General features: G+C 34.4%; 2 protein-coding genes across 2 annotated transcripts; both read left to right on the top strand.

Annotated features, from left to right (window-relative positions):
• The first annotated feature begins 1,710 nt into the window (after window positions 1–1,710).
• LOC18014280 lies at window positions 1,711–3,597 on the top strand. Its single transcript, XM_024154200.1, has 9 exons — window positions 1,711–1,736; window positions 1,821–1,907; window positions 2,018–2,227; window positions 2,306–2,441; window positions 2,514–2,716; window positions 2,799–2,919; window positions 2,999–3,175; window positions 3,260–3,313; window positions 3,403–3,597. Exons 1-9 carry the CDS (start codon window positions 1,711–1,713, stop codon window positions 3,595–3,597), a joined length of 1,209 nt encoding a protein of 402 aa, XP_024009968.1.
• Window positions 3,598–6,217: 2,620 nt separating this feature from the next.
• LOC112085165 lies at window positions 6,218–20,620 on the top strand. The gene is given in 13 exon segments (XM_024154199.1): window positions 6,218–6,601; window positions 6,693–7,617; window positions 7,707–7,729; window positions 7,731–8,302; window positions 8,397–9,058; window positions 9,174–9,305; window positions 9,369–10,244; window positions 10,349–10,864; window positions 19,722–19,820; window positions 19,932–20,046; window positions 20,143–20,267; window positions 20,356–20,440; window positions 20,527–20,620. Coding segments are annotated over 13 exon segments (4,608 nt in total).
• Window positions 20,621–21,888: the final 1,268 nt, after the last annotated feature.

The raw sequence follows: 21,888 nt of genomic DNA, 5'->3' as shown, positions 1-21,888 counted from the left end.
TCAAAATCAAAATAAAGTCCATGGGCTGATAAAGAAATTCTCATATATAATTTTTTTTTTTCCAGGGTCCCTTAATTTTTTTTTTCAAAGAACAAAAAAAATATTTTTTTTTTTGCCCCCCCCCCCCCCCCCTTTTTGTTGAAATGTGAAATTTACAGAACAATAAAGAACATCAATATTTGCAATGCTGGAAAATTGAGTTTCGGAAGTTTACAAGATTGGAAAACTAGAGCAGGAATTACGATGCTCAAAACAGAGCAACTTGGCTACAAAAGACAGAGGCTATGCAGATATCCGCTTGTATGAAGAGATTGTAATAATAACAAATTTTTAAAAAAGATAACGTGAAAAGAAAACTTTTTCTTTGTTAAAACAAACATGACTCTTTTTTTTTCAAATTTAATGGCTTATAAAAATTTGTAAAAAAACTTATATATGGGTTTATGAGTTATGAAATAATAAAGTTACCATTTTCACAATCTCCAATATATTAAAGTGGAGGCACTATTGGACACTTGGCAGCTCTCGGATTAAAGTTGGTATTTAGCTACATTATTAATTCGTAAGATTTTAATTATCCTACTATCTCTATTGCCAAACAGACCGTTATTTCCTAAAACACGTTTAACTGCAATAAATTTTTCAAATATTTACGCATATTCTACATTAAATTCCACCGTTCCTATAATTTCGAAAGATGAATATTTTCTTAGAGGTATTTCCTAAATAACTAATAACAATATTTTAAACTTCAAACGGATTAAGTAAGTATCTATATTTTCGCATATTCTACATTGAATTTTTTGGTTCCTATATTTTCGAAACGTAGATATTTTCCTAGATAAATGTTTTTCAAACTTTCTTTAACAATAATTTAAACTTTCAACGGATTAAGTAAGTATCTATATATTTACGCATTTCTAAATTTTAAAACCTCAACCTAAATCTTTTGAAATTTTAAAACAACTAATATACATCCATATTGGTTACTCAAATTGCGGAAGATATATATTTATTCCTAAACGAAAATAACCGCGATCCTTGGATTATATTAACAAGAAGAATGTTCTAAATTTGAAATATTTAACCTAGCTCTACCATGTTCTCTCAATACCGTATATATATATAGGTGTACGTTTCTCCAATAGTTCATCCTCCCTCACCTTTCAATAAATTTCTGAATATCAAATTTCATCTTGCTATGTCTTCTTTCACCGATCTCTATTCCGTGAAGCCCTTCAAAACTCAATGGAGAGTTTACGTGAAGATATTGAAGGTGTGGAAACAATATTTGAATGGTGTAGAGACGTTGGAAATGGTTGTTGTTGATGAGAAGGTATACTATCTATGTTACTTTTGAGATTTTGTACTAATCTATATATTTCACGACTGTTTTCATTTATTTTCATTTTTATTCAAACCTATGTATCTTTAAAGTATGCATATTCTTTTATATATACACAGAATCAAACCATGCATGTAACTTTGAAGAAGGAGTTCATCAAGAAAAATGAAAATCTGTTAGAGGAAGGTGCCTCTAGAATTATCACAAATTTTCAAGTGGCTCATAACGGTGGTAAGTTCAGGACCAGCCCTCACGTTTACAAAATCCTTTTCGCATCAACTACATCTGTCAAACCGGCAGAAGAAATGGATCCAAGAATCTTAGGTTTCAAGTTCGTCAAGTTTAGTGATATTCACGAAGGCAAAATGAATCCAGATTTCTTGATAGGCAAGTTTGTTTAATTACTAAATTATTTATTTGATATATAGTTTGTTTCCATAATTATAAAGTACTAACATGATTTCTTTTACTTTAGATGCTATTGGACAAATTGTGAGTATTGGGGATGTGGAGATCTTGAATGTTGGAAAAAGACAGACAAAGAGGCTTTCTATGGAGATCCGTGATACATAGTTAGCATTTACATTACTAATCTATCACTAATGCTCTATATATTTACTATTTGTGTATATTATCCTTTTTCCTCAATTTCCTTTATCATTTCCAATGTAGACATGTTCGACTTAATTGTGTTCTTTGGGGTCAATTCGCTGAAAATCTTGAAAGTGTGGCTCAACATGCAAATGATGCTGTGATTGTTGCTGTTTTGCGGTTTGGAAAGTTAAAACTTTATCAAGGTGTTTGGAGTGTTGGCAATTGCTACAACTGTTCAATGGTCATTATTGATCCAGTCTTCCCAGAGAGTTTGGCTTTTAAAGAGAGGTAAAACTAATTATATCCATAATTTTATTTATTTATCAAGTTTTATATTCTAAATACTATGTAATCTAATTTAAACAGATTGCCAAAAGATAGTTTTACCCTGACCTATACCTATCCAAATCAGTTGACTATTGTCAATTCTGTATCAGTAAGGGACGATTTCTTCTTGCATAGTCCTCGAAAGACTATTAGCGAGATTATTGCTGCTTCTGAGGTAATTACATATTATGTCAGTTGAATTTTTATAACATATATTTGATTCTAATATCATTATTAATTTTTCAAGGTTGTCAAATGTGTTACAATGGCCACAATTATGTCGATTGACACTGAGTTTGGTTGGTATTACATGTCGTGTGGAGCCTGTTCTAAAAAGGTTCTCCCTCATGATATGGATTACTTAAAAGAACTGTATCCTGGGAAAACATTTAAGAAACAATTGTGGCAGTGCAAAAAATGCAATGAGGATGTTGAGAATGTTTATCCATCGTAAGTCTGTTATTGTATTTGTGTTATAGTAAAGTTTTAACCTTTTATTAATTTTAACTTATACTATTTCAAATTATGATAGGTTTATGTTGACTTTCCGTGTCATGGATAATACTGGAGAAACTAAATTCCTCTTATTTGACCAAGAGGCAAAAGAAGTTGTAAACCAAACTGCTGCTCAGTTAACTCAGTCTGTTAATGAGGTTCATATTTCTACTGCATTTGTCCATGACAGTATTTTATTTGATCTATTTAAAATTTATTAAATTCCTATTTGTTTAGATTCAGGATCCTGATGTCTTGCCCTTAGCTTTGAGCAATATTTGTGGTAAAAAATTTCTATTCAAGATTGCAATTGCAAGCTCAAATGTTGTTTTCAATAGTGACACATACAAGGTCATTAGTATAATTACACAAAGTGATGTGGTTAAGGAGTTTTCTGAAATCTCTACTCCTCAGGTACAGTTATAACATTTTGATATCACTTATTCTGTATAAACTAATTCTTTATTGCTTACCATACATTACTTTCACATTTCATAGAGCACTCCAAGTATCAAGATAGAGGAAAAAGCTCACAATGCTCTTGATGAAAAGGTATATTTATTTATTCTGATTTCTTACATTCATGTTTACTATTATAAACAAATTGCTTTCATTCTTACAGAATATTTAATATGTTATAGGTTCCTTTAATGATTATGGATGATGATGATGCTGAAATTACACCTACTTCTAAACGCAAAAGCAATGAAAAGTTGGAAGTGATTAAGGATACTGATGAGTATTCAGCTGCAAAGAAGAAGTTTAAGGATGAGAAAACTGTTCAGACTAATCAAAGTACTCTACAGCTTAAGACCGTGAAAACAGAGAAGCCATGATTTAAGAACCGAAATCAGTTATTGGAACTACTTTGTGATGCGTTTTTCCGTCTGTAGTATTGTTTCATTTATCGTTATTTTTTATTGAACTTTGCTTCTTGATTGAAATTTTGTAATCGGATGATTATTTTTTAAGAATATTTTGATTTCGTTCATTACTGTTATTATTTTGTTAATGTATGAAGTCTTTTAATAATTTCATAATTTTTCTTTAAACATTGTATGATCATCATTCAAATGATATCACTTATATATTAAATACTATACAAACATCATTAGCTTATAATCAAATTTTAATGTATTCTATATTATTTATTTCTAAATGGAAATTTCCTAAATTTGTAACAAATTATATATACTTATACGAATATATACATCCAAAAATACCTATAACTACTAACCGAAAACAAAGTCATCAATGGATAATATATTAAAACTTATATCTTTTAACAGTATTACTTACTTTACTTAACTATATTTATCCTTTTAAGTTTGGCAATTTGTAACTAAATTGATTCTTTCTCTCAATTTATTATCTATATTTATGGATTTAGATATATGAATTTTAAATGTAGAATATTTGTTCTCCTAATCATAAGGGATCACATTTAGTTTGAATGTTATAACAAATAACTATTAATTCATATAAATTGATTCTTTCTCTATATTTATTATCTATATTTGTGGATTTAGATATATGAATTTAAATGTAGAATATTTGTTTTCCTATTCATAAGGGATCACCTTTAATTTGAATTTTATAACAAACAACTACTATTTCATATAAATAAACTTTTCCGCTTCATCGCGTTCTTCGTGTTAACATTTACCTCTATTTTAATGTATGTTCACCTTCTTATGCAATGCATAGTTCAAAGAAAAATCGGCATGTATACAAAAATTATGAGAACCAAACTACTAAAAAACAGAAGATCGCATCTACCAGTCAATCACAATCAGCAAAACCTATTTCTGGTGCTTTTGATATGATTTTTAGAGATTTAAGCAATTCAAATGATTTTGTGAGGAGTTCAAGTCGGATTACATCAGACATATCTACTTCAAGTGAGTTTTTATTTATTTTTTGCTTTAATCTTAATTTTGTATACTTCACATTCTTTTAATAGTGTGTTGTTTTATTTATTTAATTACATAAATGAAATTCTTACAGATTTCAGCAATCCTGGTTGTTTATCTATACAGTCAAACACACCTCAAAATCAACAGTGTATGTGAACTATGTTATATTTTATAAATCGTTTTATGAATTATCTTATATATTTTATGTGTGTTCTACATTTTTCCTTCATGTAGCATTACCAAGTTCAGAAAAAGAAAACAGGCCACCTCTAAAGAGACCTTTGCAATGCTCACCATCTTCTGAAGAAACGGGTTACCTATATATCAACTACCATTTTTAATTCTTGCTTTTACATATATTAACCAAATTTGTTTACACATTCAATGTTAACATATATATTTGTTTTCAGGCCTTAGGTTTTGTCGAATTTTATCTGAAACTCAATTGTCACGGCCTATATTTGCAAAACGTAATACAACAATTCCTGATCTAAACCTAGCAAGCAATGATATTCATGGTACTGGTATCCAATCATCAAGTGATACTAATAGACAAGAAACCACTACCTCTAATATTACATATGCGACACCCCCATCGGTTGTTAGCAAAGCTCGAAGAATTACTAATTCACGGAGGCTAGATTCTGGTATTCCTAAATCTGTACTTTTACAGCCAAGTAAGAATAATTTCATTTACTAATAGTATAATGAATTTATAAATTTAATCTATTTAAATTGTTAACTCATTGTTTGTTTTTGAATTGTATTATCAGATAGGATCCTTACATCAATTGTTAGTAATATATCTGAATTGACAACCTCGAATCAAACGTATGCGACGCCACCATCTGTTGGTAGTAAGTCTCGAACAAATCCTTCTTCACAACCGCTTCATTCTGATCTTCCTAAACCAGTACATATCGGTCCCAGTAAGTTTTCTGATTTGTATTAATATCTAAATTATGTATATTAATTAAAATATAACATTTGTTTTAATTTAAAATGTATTGTTATATGTTTTCCCCAGAAAATACAAACAGGAATGCAACAAGCTCACACACTGTTGAAGGAATAGAGAAGTCATGTATCCTTATCCTATTCAAATTATAAGTTTTTTAACTTAGTTTTAAATTATCTTATCGTTGAATTCATATTAGTGTTATCTTAACTCTCAATCTAAGTCATTATGTGGTGGAACTCTTCTGTTGATAAAATCATTGATACACAAAGAAAAAATCAACTATCTAAATCTTTGTTCGAGATACAGCGAAAGGCTAGACATAACAGGACACGTTTAATGAAAGGGATTAAGTTTAACGAAAGGCCTAATGGAACTGATACTATAGCAGATGATTATGATCATGAACGTAAACCTGTTATATTGGAAAATGGTTATGTCTCTAACATTACACTTCTATCGATCCTTTTTCAGTTAGATTCTTATCAGGACTAAATTTTTAATTATGTCGAATGTTGTATTACCTCAGGATATTATGATGATGGAGATCCGATGTATGAATGCATACACTGCAAAGCAAAGATGTGGTTTAATGAACGAATTCAGAAAAAGAAGAAGAGTGCAACATATAAATTCACTATATGTTGTTTGCAGGGTAAAGTGAAGCTACCCTTACTTAACCAACCTCCTCCATTTTTGATATATCTCTTCTCGAGTGATGATGAAATTTGTCGCCATTTTCGTGAGAATATCAGAGCTTACAACATGATGTTTTCATTTACATCTATTGGTGGGAAGATAAATTACGATATAAACAAGGGTCGTGGTCCACCCGTATTCCAACTACATGGTGAAAATTATCACTTAATTGGTTCTTTGATTCCTAAGAGGAAAGAGAAACCAAAGTTCTGTCAGTTGTATATCCATGATACAGCTAATGAGATAACCAACAGAGAAATCAATCAGGTATACACTTTACACACTATTTTAATATCCATTAACATTATTTTTCTTCCTAGAATATATTTAATTATGCACTTTCTACTATTTCAGCAAGAATGTCTCTAACTCGACCAAGTTAAGGCCGGCATTAATTGAATGTCTCATGAAGATGTTAAACTTTTGTAATCCAATGGTGAAAGCTTTCCGTTCCTACAAAGACAGATACAATATTCAACAACCAGAAGACAACTTCAAGTTAGTTCTCATTGCTAACAGGAATAAAGAAGCTAGAACACATAACATGCCAACATCAACAGAAGTTGCAGCATTGATTCCGGGAGATTTTCAAGAAGGAATGGATTTACGAGATATTGTATTAGAGACTACACACGGAAACCTCAGAAGAAGTAGTGAACTCTATGTGGGTTATCTAGCTCTTTGGTATCCATTATTATTTCCATATGGTGAGGATGGATTCACCGTTGGAATTGAAGACGGTTTTGATGACGGCAACAAACGGAAACGCAAAACTATAAGCATGCGAGAATTCTATGCTTATAGGATTCAAGATAGGTTAATGGAATCTCAGTCCGTAATTCGGTCTAAACGATTGTATCAACAGTTTCTGGTTGATGTGTTTACTATGATAGAGTCTAGCCGACTTCGATATTTCAGGAAAAATCAGAAGAAGCTTCGTTCAGACAAGTATGTGAATCTGGTTGAGGCTGAAAAGGAAGGAAACTCTGATTTATCCAACAGAGGTAAGAGAATTTTGATACCTGCATCATTTACCGGTGGTTCACGCTATATGAACAATAACTATTTGGATGCAATGGCAATCTGTAAGCACTTTGGATTTCCTGATTTTTTTATAACTTTCACCTGCAATCCAAACTGGCCTGAGATAATTAGATATACAAAGAAGCGAAAGTTGAATCCTGAAGATAGACCAGATATCTTATGTAGGATATTCAAAATTAAGCTAGACAGCCTCATGAGTGATCTCACTGAAAAGAACATTTTCGGAAAAAGTGTTTGTGGTATGTTAAATTTATATTTGTAATATTTGTATTTATACTATGATTTATATTGTTATGGTAATTCTGATTGGTTTGTTTTATATTAACAGGTATGTATACTATTGAATTCCAAAAAAAGAGGACTTCCACATGCACATATTCTACTATGGATGGCTGAAAAAAACAAATTGTCTACTGCTGAATCTATTGATAAGGTTATTTCTGCTGAGATTCCTGACAAAGATACTGATCCTTCTTTGTATGAAGTAGTGAAGCAAAACATGATACATGGACCTTGCGGAGTGATTAACAAAAGTAGTCCATGTATGGTCAATGGGAAGTGTTCTAAGCTATTTCCAAAGAAATATTGTGAAAGAACTACCATTGACAACAGTGGCTTTCCACATTATATGAGAAGGAAGACTGGCGCATTTGTTGAGAAGAATGGTCTAAAAATTGACAACAGTTTTGTTGTGCCTTATAATAGAGAGCTATCATTGCGATATAGAGCTCACATCAATGTGGAATGGTGTACTCAGGCAAGGTCAATCAAATACCTCTTCAAATATATCAACAAAGGACCTGATCGTGTTCTAGCTACTATTGAAAATGATTTAAATAAAGGCGCAGATTCTGATGCATGCGCCAATGTAGATGAAAATGGCGAGGATACTACAGATGAAATTAAGGAGTTCTTCGATTGCAGGTAGTATTTAATTTGATAGAGATTGTAGGCTTGTTTTATAAGTTGTATTAGTTTTGATTACATACTAAATCTCTACTGTTCTATTGTTATGTAGATATGTTTCTTCATGTGAAGCTACATGGCGTTTGCTAGCATTTCTAATCCATTTTAGGACAACTCCAGTGGAGAAACTCTATTTTCATCTAGAAAACGAGCAATCAGTACTTTTTGACGATGATGATCCAGTTGAAACTGTTCTAAATCGCAGGTCAGTACAGAGCTCAATGTTATTAGCATTTTTTGAAGCTTGCAATAAGTATCCAGAAGCTGAAAACCTAACATATGCTGAGTTTCCTACAATGTTTGTTTATGATCGTACAAATATTGAATGGAAACCAAGGCAACAGAAAAGTAGGTTAGCTGTTGGTAGAATAACCTATGTACCTCTTAAATGTGGCCAATTGTACTATCTTTGTGTTCTACTCAACCGACACAAATGTCCTAAGGGGTTTGATGATTTGAAGACAGTTGATGGTGTTTTACATCCTACATACAAAGATGCATGTTATGCATTGGGTTTACTAGATGATGATAGAGAATATATAGATGGGATTAATGAAGCAAGCATGTGGGGTTCTGGTGACTTCCTTCGAAAGCTGTTCTGTGTTATGCTATTGACTGATAGCCTAATTAATCCATTTGGAGTTTGGGAAGAAACTTGGAATTTGCTATCTGATGATATTCTTTACAGAAGAAGATCTATTGAAAACAATCCAGGTATTTCATTAATTTTTTAAAAACTGTCTATAACTATATATGTTATGTATACAATAATACTTTATGTTAATATGAAGTATTGGATTTCAATACATATGATGTGATCATTTCGTAGAACTGGACCTCTCTGATGAGCAGCTCAAAAATTACACATTGGATGCAATTGAGACTATACTGCGAAGCAATGGTTGTTCTCTTTCAAATTATGATGGAATGCCTTTGCCGGATGGAGATTACAACACAGCTGGTATCAATAGGTTAATATACGATGAAAGAAACTATGATAGATAAGAAATGAAGGCTATCGTAGAAAACATGCTTCCTGGTTTAACTGACGAGCAGATGAATGTCTATAAAGAGATCATGGAAGCTGTCACAGAAGATAAAGGAAGAGTATTTTTCTTATATGGGTTTGGTGGTACTGGAAAAACTCATTTATGGAAACTACTATCCGCTGCTGTTAGTGCTATAGGTGAAATCATTTTGAATGTTGCAAGTAGTGGAATGGCATCTTTGTTATTGCCTGGTGGTAGAACCGCACATTCCCGTTTTGGTATACCAATAAACCCAGATGATGACACTACTTGCAATATTCAACCTGGAACAGACTTAGGAAATTTGGTTGCTGAGTCATCTCTTATCATATGGGACGAGGCACCTATGATGAGTAGATATTGTTTTGAAAGTTTGGATCGTACTATGCGTGACATTATTAAGCGTCATAAGGAGAAACCATTTGGAGGAAAAGTTGTTGTGTTTGGTGGTGATTTTAGACAAATTTTGCCAGTTATCAGTGGTGGAGGAAGGGAAGACATTGTTATGGCTTCTATTAATTCGTCATATTTATGGGATGATTGTAAGGTGCTCAAGCTTACAAAAAACATGAGGCTTTTGGCTAATCTTGATGAAAGCGTAGCAGAGGAAATCAAATCATTTTCAGAATGGATTCTTAAAGTTGGCGATGGTAAAATTAATCTACCAAACACCGGAGAAGTTATGATCGACATTCCTGATGAGCTTCTAATAAAAGAATGTGATGATCCCATTCAATCTATTGTCGAGGAAGTTTATGGTTTAAGTTTTGAAGAGCAATCCGATCCTCACTTTTATGAAGAAAGGGCTATTTTGTGTCCAACTAATGACGATGTTTGCCTCATCAACGATTACATGCTTTCTATGTTGACAGGTAAACACAATTACTATTGTTTATCGTTTAATTCATTTAGTTTTTAAGTTTAGTTATCATATTTATATACTATACTGATATATCTATAATTTTTTATTATCAAGGTGAGGAGAAGACTTATATAAGTTCTGATTCTATAGATCCATCTGATACATCTAACCAGGATAGCAGAGTATATACTCCTGACTTTTTGAATAATATAAAGTTGTCTGGTCTTCCTAATCATTCTTTGAGATTAAGAGTAGGAACACCAGTTATGCTATTAAGGAATATAGATCCAAAGGCTGGTTTGTGCAATGGTACAAGGCTACAAATCACCCAATTAGCTGATCATATCATCGAAGCTATTGTTTTAACTGGTGACACTCATGGTCAGAAAGTTTACATTCCAAGGTTGAATGTCGCACCTCCTGAAGGAAAATTTCCATTCAGAATGCGAAGAAGACAATTTTCTTTGGCAATTGCCTTTGCTATGACCATAAATAAAAGTCAGGATCAGACACTTTCAAGCGTCGGTTTATATCTGCCAAAGCCTGTTTTCTCTCATGGCCAGTTATATGTTGCTCTATCTAGAGTAAAATCAAAGGATGGGTTAAAGGTGCTTATTATTGACAAAGATGGTAAACCTCAGAAACAAACAATGAACGTTGTATTCAGAGAAGTGTTCCTGAAGATATAGTTTCAACATTACAGGTAAGTTATAACTTGAACATTATCTTAATTTGCTTAGTATGATTTTTTTTAACGTCTGTTATGGATTTGTAATGTATTCAGGAAGTTGCAAGTAATGCTATTGATGTCGTGTTCGTGCAAATGATCCTGATATGTTCTGTTGTCAGCAATTTGGTATATTATTTGATAATTATTATATATTCCCCCTAATACATTCACTTATTTTGTATTGGTTACTCAATTTGGATGTATGATTTTTTTCAGACAGCTCATATGTTACTTTGATATATATCGTCGTATAATTTGTTTATATAGTGGTTAATGTTGTGAAAACTTAGAAACTTTATTAATCACTGGAATGTATATATAGAGTACATAGGGAATCTAGGTTAAGTACAATGCCCTGATGGGCCTAATGGGCCGGTATAAGAGTCCATATATGATATGTGTTATAACACTCCCCCTTGGACGAGTGAACCGGGTCAGCTACTCAATCGGGATCTCGATAATGCGCTGGGGAATGTTGCCTCATTAAAACCTTACCAGGAAAAACCCAGTGGGACAAAACCATGGTGAAGGAAAAAGAGTACAACACGCATTACTCCCCCTGATTGTAGCATCACTGCAGATCTCTAAGTCTATACATTCCTATCTGTTTGACGAGCTTCCGGTGTGTTGAAGTAGGCAATGATTTGGTGAAGAGGTCAGCTGAATTCTCACTGGATCGGACCTGCTGAACGCTGAGAGTGCCGTCCTTCTGCCAGTCTGAGGTTGAGAAGAACTTCGGTAGAATGTGCTTCGTCCGATCTCCTTTGATATATCCTTCCTTGAGCTGAGCTATGCATGCCGCGTTGTCTTCATACATCACCGTGGGCTGTGTGTCTTCGTCCATACCACAATCTCTGCGGATGTGCTGAGTCATGGAGCGCAGCCAGACGCATTCCCTACTAGCCTCATGAATGGCTAGGATTTCAGCATGGTTTGATGAAGTGGCAGTGAGTGTCTGCTTCATTGATCTCCAAGAGATGGCTGTTCCTCCATGCGTAAAAACGTAGCCAGTTTGAGACTTGGCAGTGTGCGGATCTGATAGATATCCTGCATCAGCGAAGCCGACTAACCCATCTTTATTTTGGTTAGTATAGAAGAGTCCTAAGTCTTGAGTACCTCGAAGGTATCTTAGGAGATGTTTTATACCGTTCCAGTGCCTCTGAGTTGGAGATGAACTATATCGAGCGAGGAGGTTCACGGCGAAACATATGTCTGGTCTAGTGTGACTAGCCAGGTACATTAACGCTCCTACAGCACTGAGGTATGGCTTTTCAGGACCAAGGATTTCTTCATCATCCTTTTTGGGACCAAGAGGGTCATCACTTAAGCTTCTAACTACCATTGGGCTGGTCAATGGGTGAGCTTGGTCCATATTAAATCGCTTGAGTACCTTTTCGATATAAGCCGATTGATGCACAAGGATTCCTCCTTTGATGTACTCAAGTTGTAATCCCAAACAGTACTTTGTTTTGCCTAGGTCTTTCATTTTGAATTCTGCTTTTAAGCAGTCGACTGTTTGGGAGATCTCACCAAATGTTCCGAGGATGTTTAGATCATCCACGTATACTGCTATGATTACAAATCCTTTGTTTGAGTACTTCTTGATGAAGATGCATGGACTGATGGGGTCATTTTTGTAGCCTTCTTTGATGAGGTAATCGCTGAGGCGGTTGTACCACATACGCCCACTTTGTTTTAGTCCATACAAGGATTTGTTCAGCATGATGCAGTATTGATCTCGAGATGCATTTTTGTCTTTTAGTTCAATGCCATCTGGGAGTCTCATATATATTTCGTTGTCCAGGGGCCCATAGAGATATGCGGTTACAACATCCATTAACCGCAGATCAAGATTTTCTCTTATGGCCAGACTTATGAGGAATCGGAATGTTGTTGCATCCACCACTGGAGAATAAGTCTCCTCATAATCGATTCCGGGTCTCTGTGAGAATCCTTGTGCTACAAGCCGTGCTTTGTATCGAACGACTTCACCGAGTTCGTTCCTTTTGCGCACAAAGACCCATTTGTGGCCCACTGGCTTGATGTGTGATGGGGTCCGGATGATCGGACCGAACACGTTTCTGAGTTTGAGACTCTTTAACTCCACGTTTATGGCTTCTTTCCATTTTAGCCAATCTGTTCGATGTGTACACTGTGTTATTGACGTGGGTTCTAGATCCTCTTGCGTGAGCGCAACATCAAGTGCTACTTTGTATGCAAAGAGTGCATTTAAGTCGACTTCTTTTCGATTCCATTGTATTCCGGACATATTGTAATTGATGGAGATCTCATTGTTATCTTCTGAACCTGGAGATTCGGCGTCCCGAACTTCCATTGAGGGTTCATTAGATTGAGTCTCAGCCGCGGCTATGTCTGATATTGCAGGAATCCCGGTTTCGGTTATTGCACCTTTCTTTGATTTCCGGGGATTCTTATCTTTGGAACCGAGAGGTCTGCCCCGTTTGAGACGTGGTGCAGACTCTGTAGCAACTTGGGTCTGTCCCGTTGGGACAGCTATTCGTACTGGTGCATTACAAGCTGGGATGTACGATTTGGTTACTTTGGTCGGGTCAGCAAAGGAATCTGGCAATTGATTAGCTAGCTTTTGATAATGAATAATCTTTTGGATCTCTGAATCACATTCTAGAGTCCGAGGATCTTGCCAATTTAATGATGTTTGATTCCATGAAAGATCTTTGACCAGCTTGTTTGTCTCACCACCTAAAGAGGGATATACCGATTCATCGAATTGGCAATCCGCATATCTGGCCTTGAAGAGATCTCCAGTGGTTGGCTCGAGATATCTTATGATGGTGGGAGAGTCAAAACCAACATATATTCCCATCCTTCTTTGAGGTCCCATTTTGGTTCGATGTGGTGGAGCAATGGGTACATATACTGAACACCCAAATGTTTTGAGATGGGAGATGTCTGGCTCATGACCCGAGAGTAGTTGGGATGGGGAATATTTGTGTTCACTAGATGGCCGGATGCGTATGATTTCAGCAGCATGTAATACTGCATGTCCCCATGCTGAGGCCGGGAGCTTTGATCTCATGAGTAATGGTCGGGCTATCCATTGAATGCGTTTAATGAATGATTCAGCCAATCCATTTTGAGTATGGACATGTGCTACAGGATGTTCCACGGTTACCCCCATGGCCATACAGTAGTCATTAAACGCTTGTGAGGTAAATTCACCAGCATTGTCAAGGCGGATAGTCTTTAGTGGGAAGTCAGGGAAATGGGCCTGCAATTTTATGATTTGGGCCAAGAACCTAGCGAAGGCTTGGTTCCGAGAGGACAAAAGACAAACATATGACCAACGGGTCGATGCGTCTATAAGGACCATGAAGTACCGGAATGGTCCGGAAGATGGATGTATAGGTCCACAGATATCGCCCTGGATTCTTTCTAGGAAATGAAGTGTTTGTTTAGAGATTTTAACTGGTGAGGGCCGAGTGATCAATTTGCCTTGAAAACAAGCTGTGCACATGAGGTGTTGAGGATAAGCTCGGTTTTCTTTGAGGGTATGCCCTTGAGAGTTTTGAATTAGTTTACGCATCATATTTGCACCGGGATGACCGAGCCGGTCGTGCCAAATAGTATAATCAGTAAACCGGGCTTTGAGAGTGGTATTAGCTTCAATCATACTGACTTTAGCATGGTAAAGTCCAGTAGAGAGCGCGGGTATGGTTTCGAGGATTTGTTTATGGCCGTCTACGGTTTTAGTGACTAGGAGGGATTCTTTGTTCCCTTGACCTTGGGTTTCTATGTGGAAACCATTCTGTCTTATATCCTTGAAGCTCAGAAGATTTCTCTTCGAACTAGGAGAATATAGAGCATCTGGTATTTCAAGTTGTGTGCCATTTGATAGCAACACATAGGCATGGCCATATCCTTCGATAAGGTTTGAGGGACCCGCGATGGTGCTAATATTTGCGGTTTGATAGGTTAGGTTTATGAAGTAACTTTTGTTTCTTAAGATAGTGTGGCTGGATCCACTATCTACGACTATGGTTTCCATTTGCTGGTGTGCTTTATTATGAATAGAAGATAGAATTCAGTATTGAGGAATTCAGAAAAAGTGATAAATCATAAAGTAAAGCAGTGTCTGAGAATAAAGGCAAATGGAAAAAAAATGAAACAAATCCCAAAATGAAAAAAATAAAGAACAAAATCAAATTGTATCAGAGTTTCAGATGATTGAATTAATCGAGGAGATCAGCTGTTTCATAGTCCATGGGGTCGGTCTGCTCGTTTGTGGTGTTCTCATCATCAAGGAGGTCTTCACCTTCCAGGTTAGCAGCATCGACTGGCTGAGTCATGTTGGCTTCAGCAGGAGCTTTTCCGTACTTCTGGTATAGATCGCAGTGGATCTTGGGGGTGCGACATTGCTTTGTTGGGTGGTTGAACATCCCACATCTGGTACAAGCAGAGTGATTGGGGTTGGTGTGGCGGGTCGGCTTGGTGATGCCTCGACCACGACCAGGACCATAACTGAGGTTAGGTCGGTTGCCACGACCATGTCCGCGTCCACGTCTTCCACGTCCATGTCCTCGGCCATTACCACGTCCATTACCACGTCCACGGCGGTGATCTGAGGATCTATCGGGTTGAACATGGTAGGACTCTTGACGAGAAGCTGGGACAGGAGCCGATCCCAGGGGCCTCATAGCGCTGTTCCTCATAAGCAGCTGGTTATTCTTCTCAGCGAGGAGAAGACAGGACAACAAGTCTTCGTACAATGTGTGTTTCATTGCACGGTATTGTTGTTGGAGCACAACATTCTCTGTGCTGAATGTGGATAATGTTTTCTCGAGGAGATCATTATCTGTCACATCCTCGCCACAGAGTTTCCGGATGGCAACAATACGAAAGAGTTCGTTGTTGTAATCATCTACGGATTTGTAGTCCTGGAACCGAAGGTTCTTCCAGTCAAAATCTGCCTGAGGCAACTGGACCATTTTCTGATGGTCATATCGCTTTTTCAGCGCTTGCCACAATTCAAGTGGATTCTCAAGAGTGAGATATTGCTGCTTAAGGCTCGGGGCCAGATGATGGCGTATGTGACATATCGCCTGAGACTGTCCCTTACGGGATGCGGTGTTACCGTCGGTAATACACGCATCGAGTTCTTTCGATGCAAGGAACAAGCGCATGTCTAGGGCCCACTCGAGGTAGTTATCCCCGGAGACGTGAAGGGCCTCGAATTCACATTTCTGAATGTTTGACATCTGAAACATGAGATTGATTTTGTTAGGGATTGTTTTGAGAAAATTTTGAATGCTGATGATGAAACTTTCTATTTTGAGAATATTTCTATTTTAGGAAAGTTTCTAAATTTGGAAAGTTTCTAATTTGGGTAATTTTCTAAATGAGGAAAGTTTCTATGTCGGGAAAATTTCTATATGAGGAAAGTTTTTATATGAGGAAACTTTCTATTAGAGGGAACTTTCTCGGAAATAGTAAATTTTAAAGGGTATGGTTTTAGTTACCCCGAACATGATGTCAGTTTAATAGCTGTGATTTAATCGGTTAAAGCCGAATATAATTTCGGTTAATGAGAACCAGGTTTAGCCGGTTTTAGGCGGTTTAGGAGGAACCCTAGGGGAGCCGAATATGATTAGGGTTTTATCTAGGGTTTTAACGGTTTGGAAAACATATTTTGGATGTGATTTCGAGATCTATAGGATCTGTGGTCGATGGTTTTAATAATTTCACAAGGACAACAAAGAAATCACGTGAAAAGGACTAGGGTTTAAGCATTATGACTTACGATTTTGAAGATTACAAAATCGTGAATCAAGCTTAGGATTTAGGGTTGATTTTCTTAGTTTATTCAATCAAGTGTTTCAAGCAAGAGAATCAACAATCAAATAAGCTGCAACAAGCTTATTAAACATGAAGAAAATCGAATAGGTTTATGCCATAAACATGGCCAAAAACGGTTGTTAGGTTTTTGTAGATTAGGGTTTTATAAAACGAGTTTAAAACCTTTGAACATGCATAAACTTGTAATTTAAACAATCAATCAACAAGTTATCAATCAATCATCAGAGTATCAAACACTTTCAATCAATTAGAGATCGATTTTTTTTTTTTTTTTTTTTATAGGGTTTTGAAGTGTTTAAACAACAGGTTCTATGGCTCTCAGTTTTAGAAGATACCTTTTCCACCTTTGGATTTCTGACAGGCTAATGAAACTGGGAGCTAATAGACCTCAGTTAGCCGCTACAAATTCCAAGGATTGATCACCAAAACTGGAGAAGCTGCTGGTTGAAGAAGGAAAAACTCGGATCTGGTTTTTTTTTTTTTGGTTGATCGTCGTGTACTGTAAGTGTGCGTGAGGGCGCGTCCGACGTTGGATCGACAAACGGTTTTCACCAGTAGATTCGTCTCGTCGAGGGCTTCGATTTGATATGTAGATCGTCTTCTGGTTCCTCACGGTTTGGAAGATATGCGTCTTTTAAGTTTCGACTTGCTTTTAGGGTTTTGGTGATGGCCGGATTTATTAGGGTTTTTCGCTCAGAGAGTCTTATCGTGCTGATAACGTGTTGTGAAAACTTAGAAACTTTATTAATCACTGGAATGTATATATAGAGTACATAGGGAATCTAGGTTAAGTACAATGCCCTGATGGGCCTAATGGGCCGGTATAAGAGTCCATATATGATATGTGTTATAACAGTAGGTTACTTATTTACGTTATATGTAATTGAGTTTTTGACAGACTAATATCCTGATCACTTCATATCAGCCTCATATGTAAACAAACATAAATTAATCAAAGTTAGTCAAGTACATTATTTATACATTAATTAAAAACAGTTTATATTATGTTTATTAATTAATATGAATAATTAAAAATATTTTTGAATTATATTTATGGTTATTTTAGATTCCAATATATATTGCACGAAGATATCGACTATGTATATCCCGAATATATCTCTATTAGTTAGTTTCCCTTATACATATTATATATTATTTACTTGAATACCCTATCAAAGAAGTTATCCCTTATATAAATACTCTGTTGTGTAAAATTTGTCAGCCATTTGCAAGAACTTCGATATATAATACCGTCATGATTTCTACTTACGATTCTATATCTGATTTAAATTCGTCTACTACTGATTGGAAAATTAGGGTTAAAATTACTAAGAAGTGGAAACAATATACTCCACATCGAGGAACTACTCTTAATATGAAACTATATGACGAAGAGGTAAAGTGTAGAATTCATTACATTCAATTTCAGTTTTTTACATAATGAATACTTTGAAAAACCTGTACTTTTCTTTATTTTACAGGGTCATACAATTTGTGCTACAGTTTACAGAAAATACATGCAATTCTTTGAGAATAGTATTGTAGAAAACTCATGGTTTGTCCCGTTAATGCTGAATACATTAACACAACATCCCTTTTCAATATTCAGTTCATAATTTCTACAACTATCACTCCTATCAGACATGTCGAAGGTATTTAAATTATATTTATTTAATACTATTGTTTCATACCATGCATGTTACTGAAATATCAGAACTCTATTGATGCAGTTTGTAAAACCAGTCTCCAAGGAATTAGATGTATCTACCATTAGTAATGATAGTAAGTATTGTGTGTATTCAGTTATTATAATAGAAATTTTTATATTGTTTCGAACTCAGTATTTTTTTGCTTACTCACTATTGTTTTTTTATTTGACAGCATTTATAATAACTGCAAGTGGTTATAATCGAGCACAAGCACAAATCAACCTATTATTTCCCATAAGCACTTTTAAATTTTTTAGACTATTATATTGTTCTTTATTAAAATTCCAATTTGTGAGGAGGATAATAAATTAAATTTTGTTTGACATAAGTACCTTTTCTGTTTTTAATATTACGCATGTTTTATAATAATCTCCAAACTATGCAATTACCAAAATATAGACATTTCGATAATCAGATTTACATTATTCAAGCGTAATATATATTCTTTATATAATCGGTGATGCTTTTTCCTTTTGTAACACTGTAACACTTATGTACATATTTGATCAATATCAAATATTCTCTGCTGCTTTATAATTGATTTGAAAATACAATGACACAAAACTGTTTTCCTTTTATGTTTTCAATACATATATTGAGTGGCTGTGTAAGTTCCTTTTTCGATATGATAAAATATACTGTTTATATCGATGACATATTTGGATGTTTTGAATAAACTAATATATCTTAAATTTGAATAGAAATCTGAAGACATTATTGTTTCGTAGATAAGAGAGATCTCATTACCCATTTTTTCAAACTTTTAGTTACTATTTTCTAGAACCAAAAAAGCTCTCTCGCATATACTTCAATGGAAGACTATGACCTAATTTCAGATCTGCATTGTGACCAAACAAATTGGACTATAAGATGCAAAGTTTTGAAGAAATGGCATGTCAAATATCCAAGAGAACGTCCATCTTTACAGTTTCTGTTGATGGATGAAGAGGTATTTAGTTTGTATTTAATCACTTATCTTTTAAACTTTATGTTATACTATATTTAACAAGGTTTTTGTATTATATAAATTACTAATACATACAGGGTGAAACTATTCAAGCTTATCTCTATATTACCGATTTAATTAAATCATTCGACAAGACAATTGAAGAGGGTGAATGGAAATGTTTTTCTGAATTCGTGGTCTTTGATGATACATCGGATGAACCAAATTCTCCTATTGGTAGTTGTATCCGGTTTATAAATAACACAGAATTAGAAGACATAGATCCTGTCGGTGTTGAAATTGTACAAGATTTTGTTTCATTTTCTGATGTGCATGGTGATAAAACAGAGCCTGGTCTTCCTAGAGGTATATTTATGCCTTTACTTAGTAATCTTATTTTAGACTAAAGTTTCATTTATTTATAAAGTTCAATTGATTGGAATGTGTTGTTTGCACTTTGAAAATTGTATTTTTCAGATATTCACGGTTTTGTTATCAGTATTGATCCTCTGGTCACTGTAAATGATAATTCCTACCCTGAGAGACATGATAAGAAGACTACCAGTATATCATTCACTTTGAAGGATTACAAGTAAACTCAATTTTTTCTTTTTCATTTTACCATTTTCTCTATCTGATTAAATATTCTGTTTATTTGTTCATATTAAAATTTGAAATTTCTATGTAGGGGGTTATTGTTATCGTGTGTTGCATTAGGACCACTTGCACTTGATTTTAATGACAAGATTTTCAGTGAGGAACAATTACCATTTGATGTTATGTTAACCGACTGGTCTGTTAAACAAGGAGAAGGTTAGTTTTTGTATATCAATAATATTGATTAATTATTTAATGTTGTATAGTTTTGAATATGAAAATAATAAATCTATTATTTTCCTAGATGGATACTATCTTCGGTCTAGAGGAGGGATTTCTAGAATCGAGTTTCATCCTGACTGTCCGAAAGCTAAAACTTTGGTTAAAAGGTAAATTGTTATAGGCAGTCACATTATAATTTAATAAAATATGTAGCTTTTTGAATTATTGCTTACATGAATTTATTTATCTGCAGGTTTTGGAATAACCAAAATAAACCTACCAATGTCATTGATTTGGGTAGTAACGATGATGAGGCAAGTCCATCTTCCGTGAAGAGTAGAGACTGATTGAATTCAAAATTTATTATCTTTCTATAATTCTATACTTTTGAATTATGGTATTGGTTTCTATGTTTTTATCTACAATGAATATTATGTGTTGTTTTAAATATTGGATATTCGTACTTTTTATGACTTTACTATGAGATATGTAGTAACCATATTTTATCTATTATGTTTAAAATGTGTGATTTTTTATTACTACATGTTTTCAAATATGATATTGAATCTTAAATATACTGGTTTAACGTTCAGTTAAACTTACTATAGAGTCGTAATTGCATATGTATTCGTATTATAATGTTTGGAAAAATCAAGAATGCAAAATCACGCTTAGAAAATTTCAAGTCAAAGCTTCTATTTAAAAATTTAGTAACAACTACTTTAATATCGTTTGGTAGTTGGTTTGTTGCTGAATACTTAAATTTATGACCTGTGCATGCAAAGTTAAGATATTGAATTGATTTGATCGATATCTGATTGCAGCTTTTATTAAGTGCTATTTTCATACATATATATTTTTGCATGTATATATTTAGATTGAGGAAACTTTACAAACATAAATATCACTTTTCAAAGTTCATATCTATGTATACTTATACAGTAATTACATCTGCCTTTTAACTAAATCTAATATATTAATTACTAATACTATAATATATGGTTTATAAGTATTGTAGGAAATAAAAATATTCGCCACATTTATAATTTTATATCCCTTGGATTCGCAACATATAGTTTATGAAGTGTACAAACATGAATAAATATGGTAGTTGAAAGTTCGCATATATATTCATGTGATTTGATAGGAGTATACTTATATCTTTACATCTGTAACTTCCTTTTTATGCACTCGGAATATAAACAGAGACATCTACTGACATCTTACACCGATTGAAATATATTCGATGAACTTATTCCTTTTTTAACAAATTAAATGAACCATTTTTGTATTTACTACACTTAAATGTTTACAAACAATCGCGACTTTAGAGTAGTTAACCGTCTATGTCTTATATATATACAAGGAACTATTTTCTTCCATAACTTCATCCTGCACAAAGAGAAAACCTAGAAATTAAACATCAATATCTCTGAGTAAAAAAGATGGCCGAATATCAAATGGTTAGTGATTTAACACCATGGGAGGAATACAAGCAAACCATCAAAGTGAAAGTTCTCAAGCGTTGGGAGACTGTTGATTCAAACGAGAATGATGGGATGTATTTCATCCTGGTTGATGAAAGTGTAAGTTTTGTGTTTTCAAAATAAGTTAT

Source organism: Eutrema salsugineum, unplaced genomic scaffold (genome assembly GCF_000478725.1).
Source record: "Eutrema salsugineum unplaced genomic scaffold, Eutsalg1_0 scaffold_3, whole genome shotgun sequence".
Classification (NCBI taxonomy): domain Eukaryota; kingdom Viridiplantae; phylum Streptophyta; class Magnoliopsida; order Brassicales; family Brassicaceae; genus Eutrema; species Eutrema salsugineum.
This window is presented reverse-complemented; position numbering and strand designations above follow the sequence as displayed.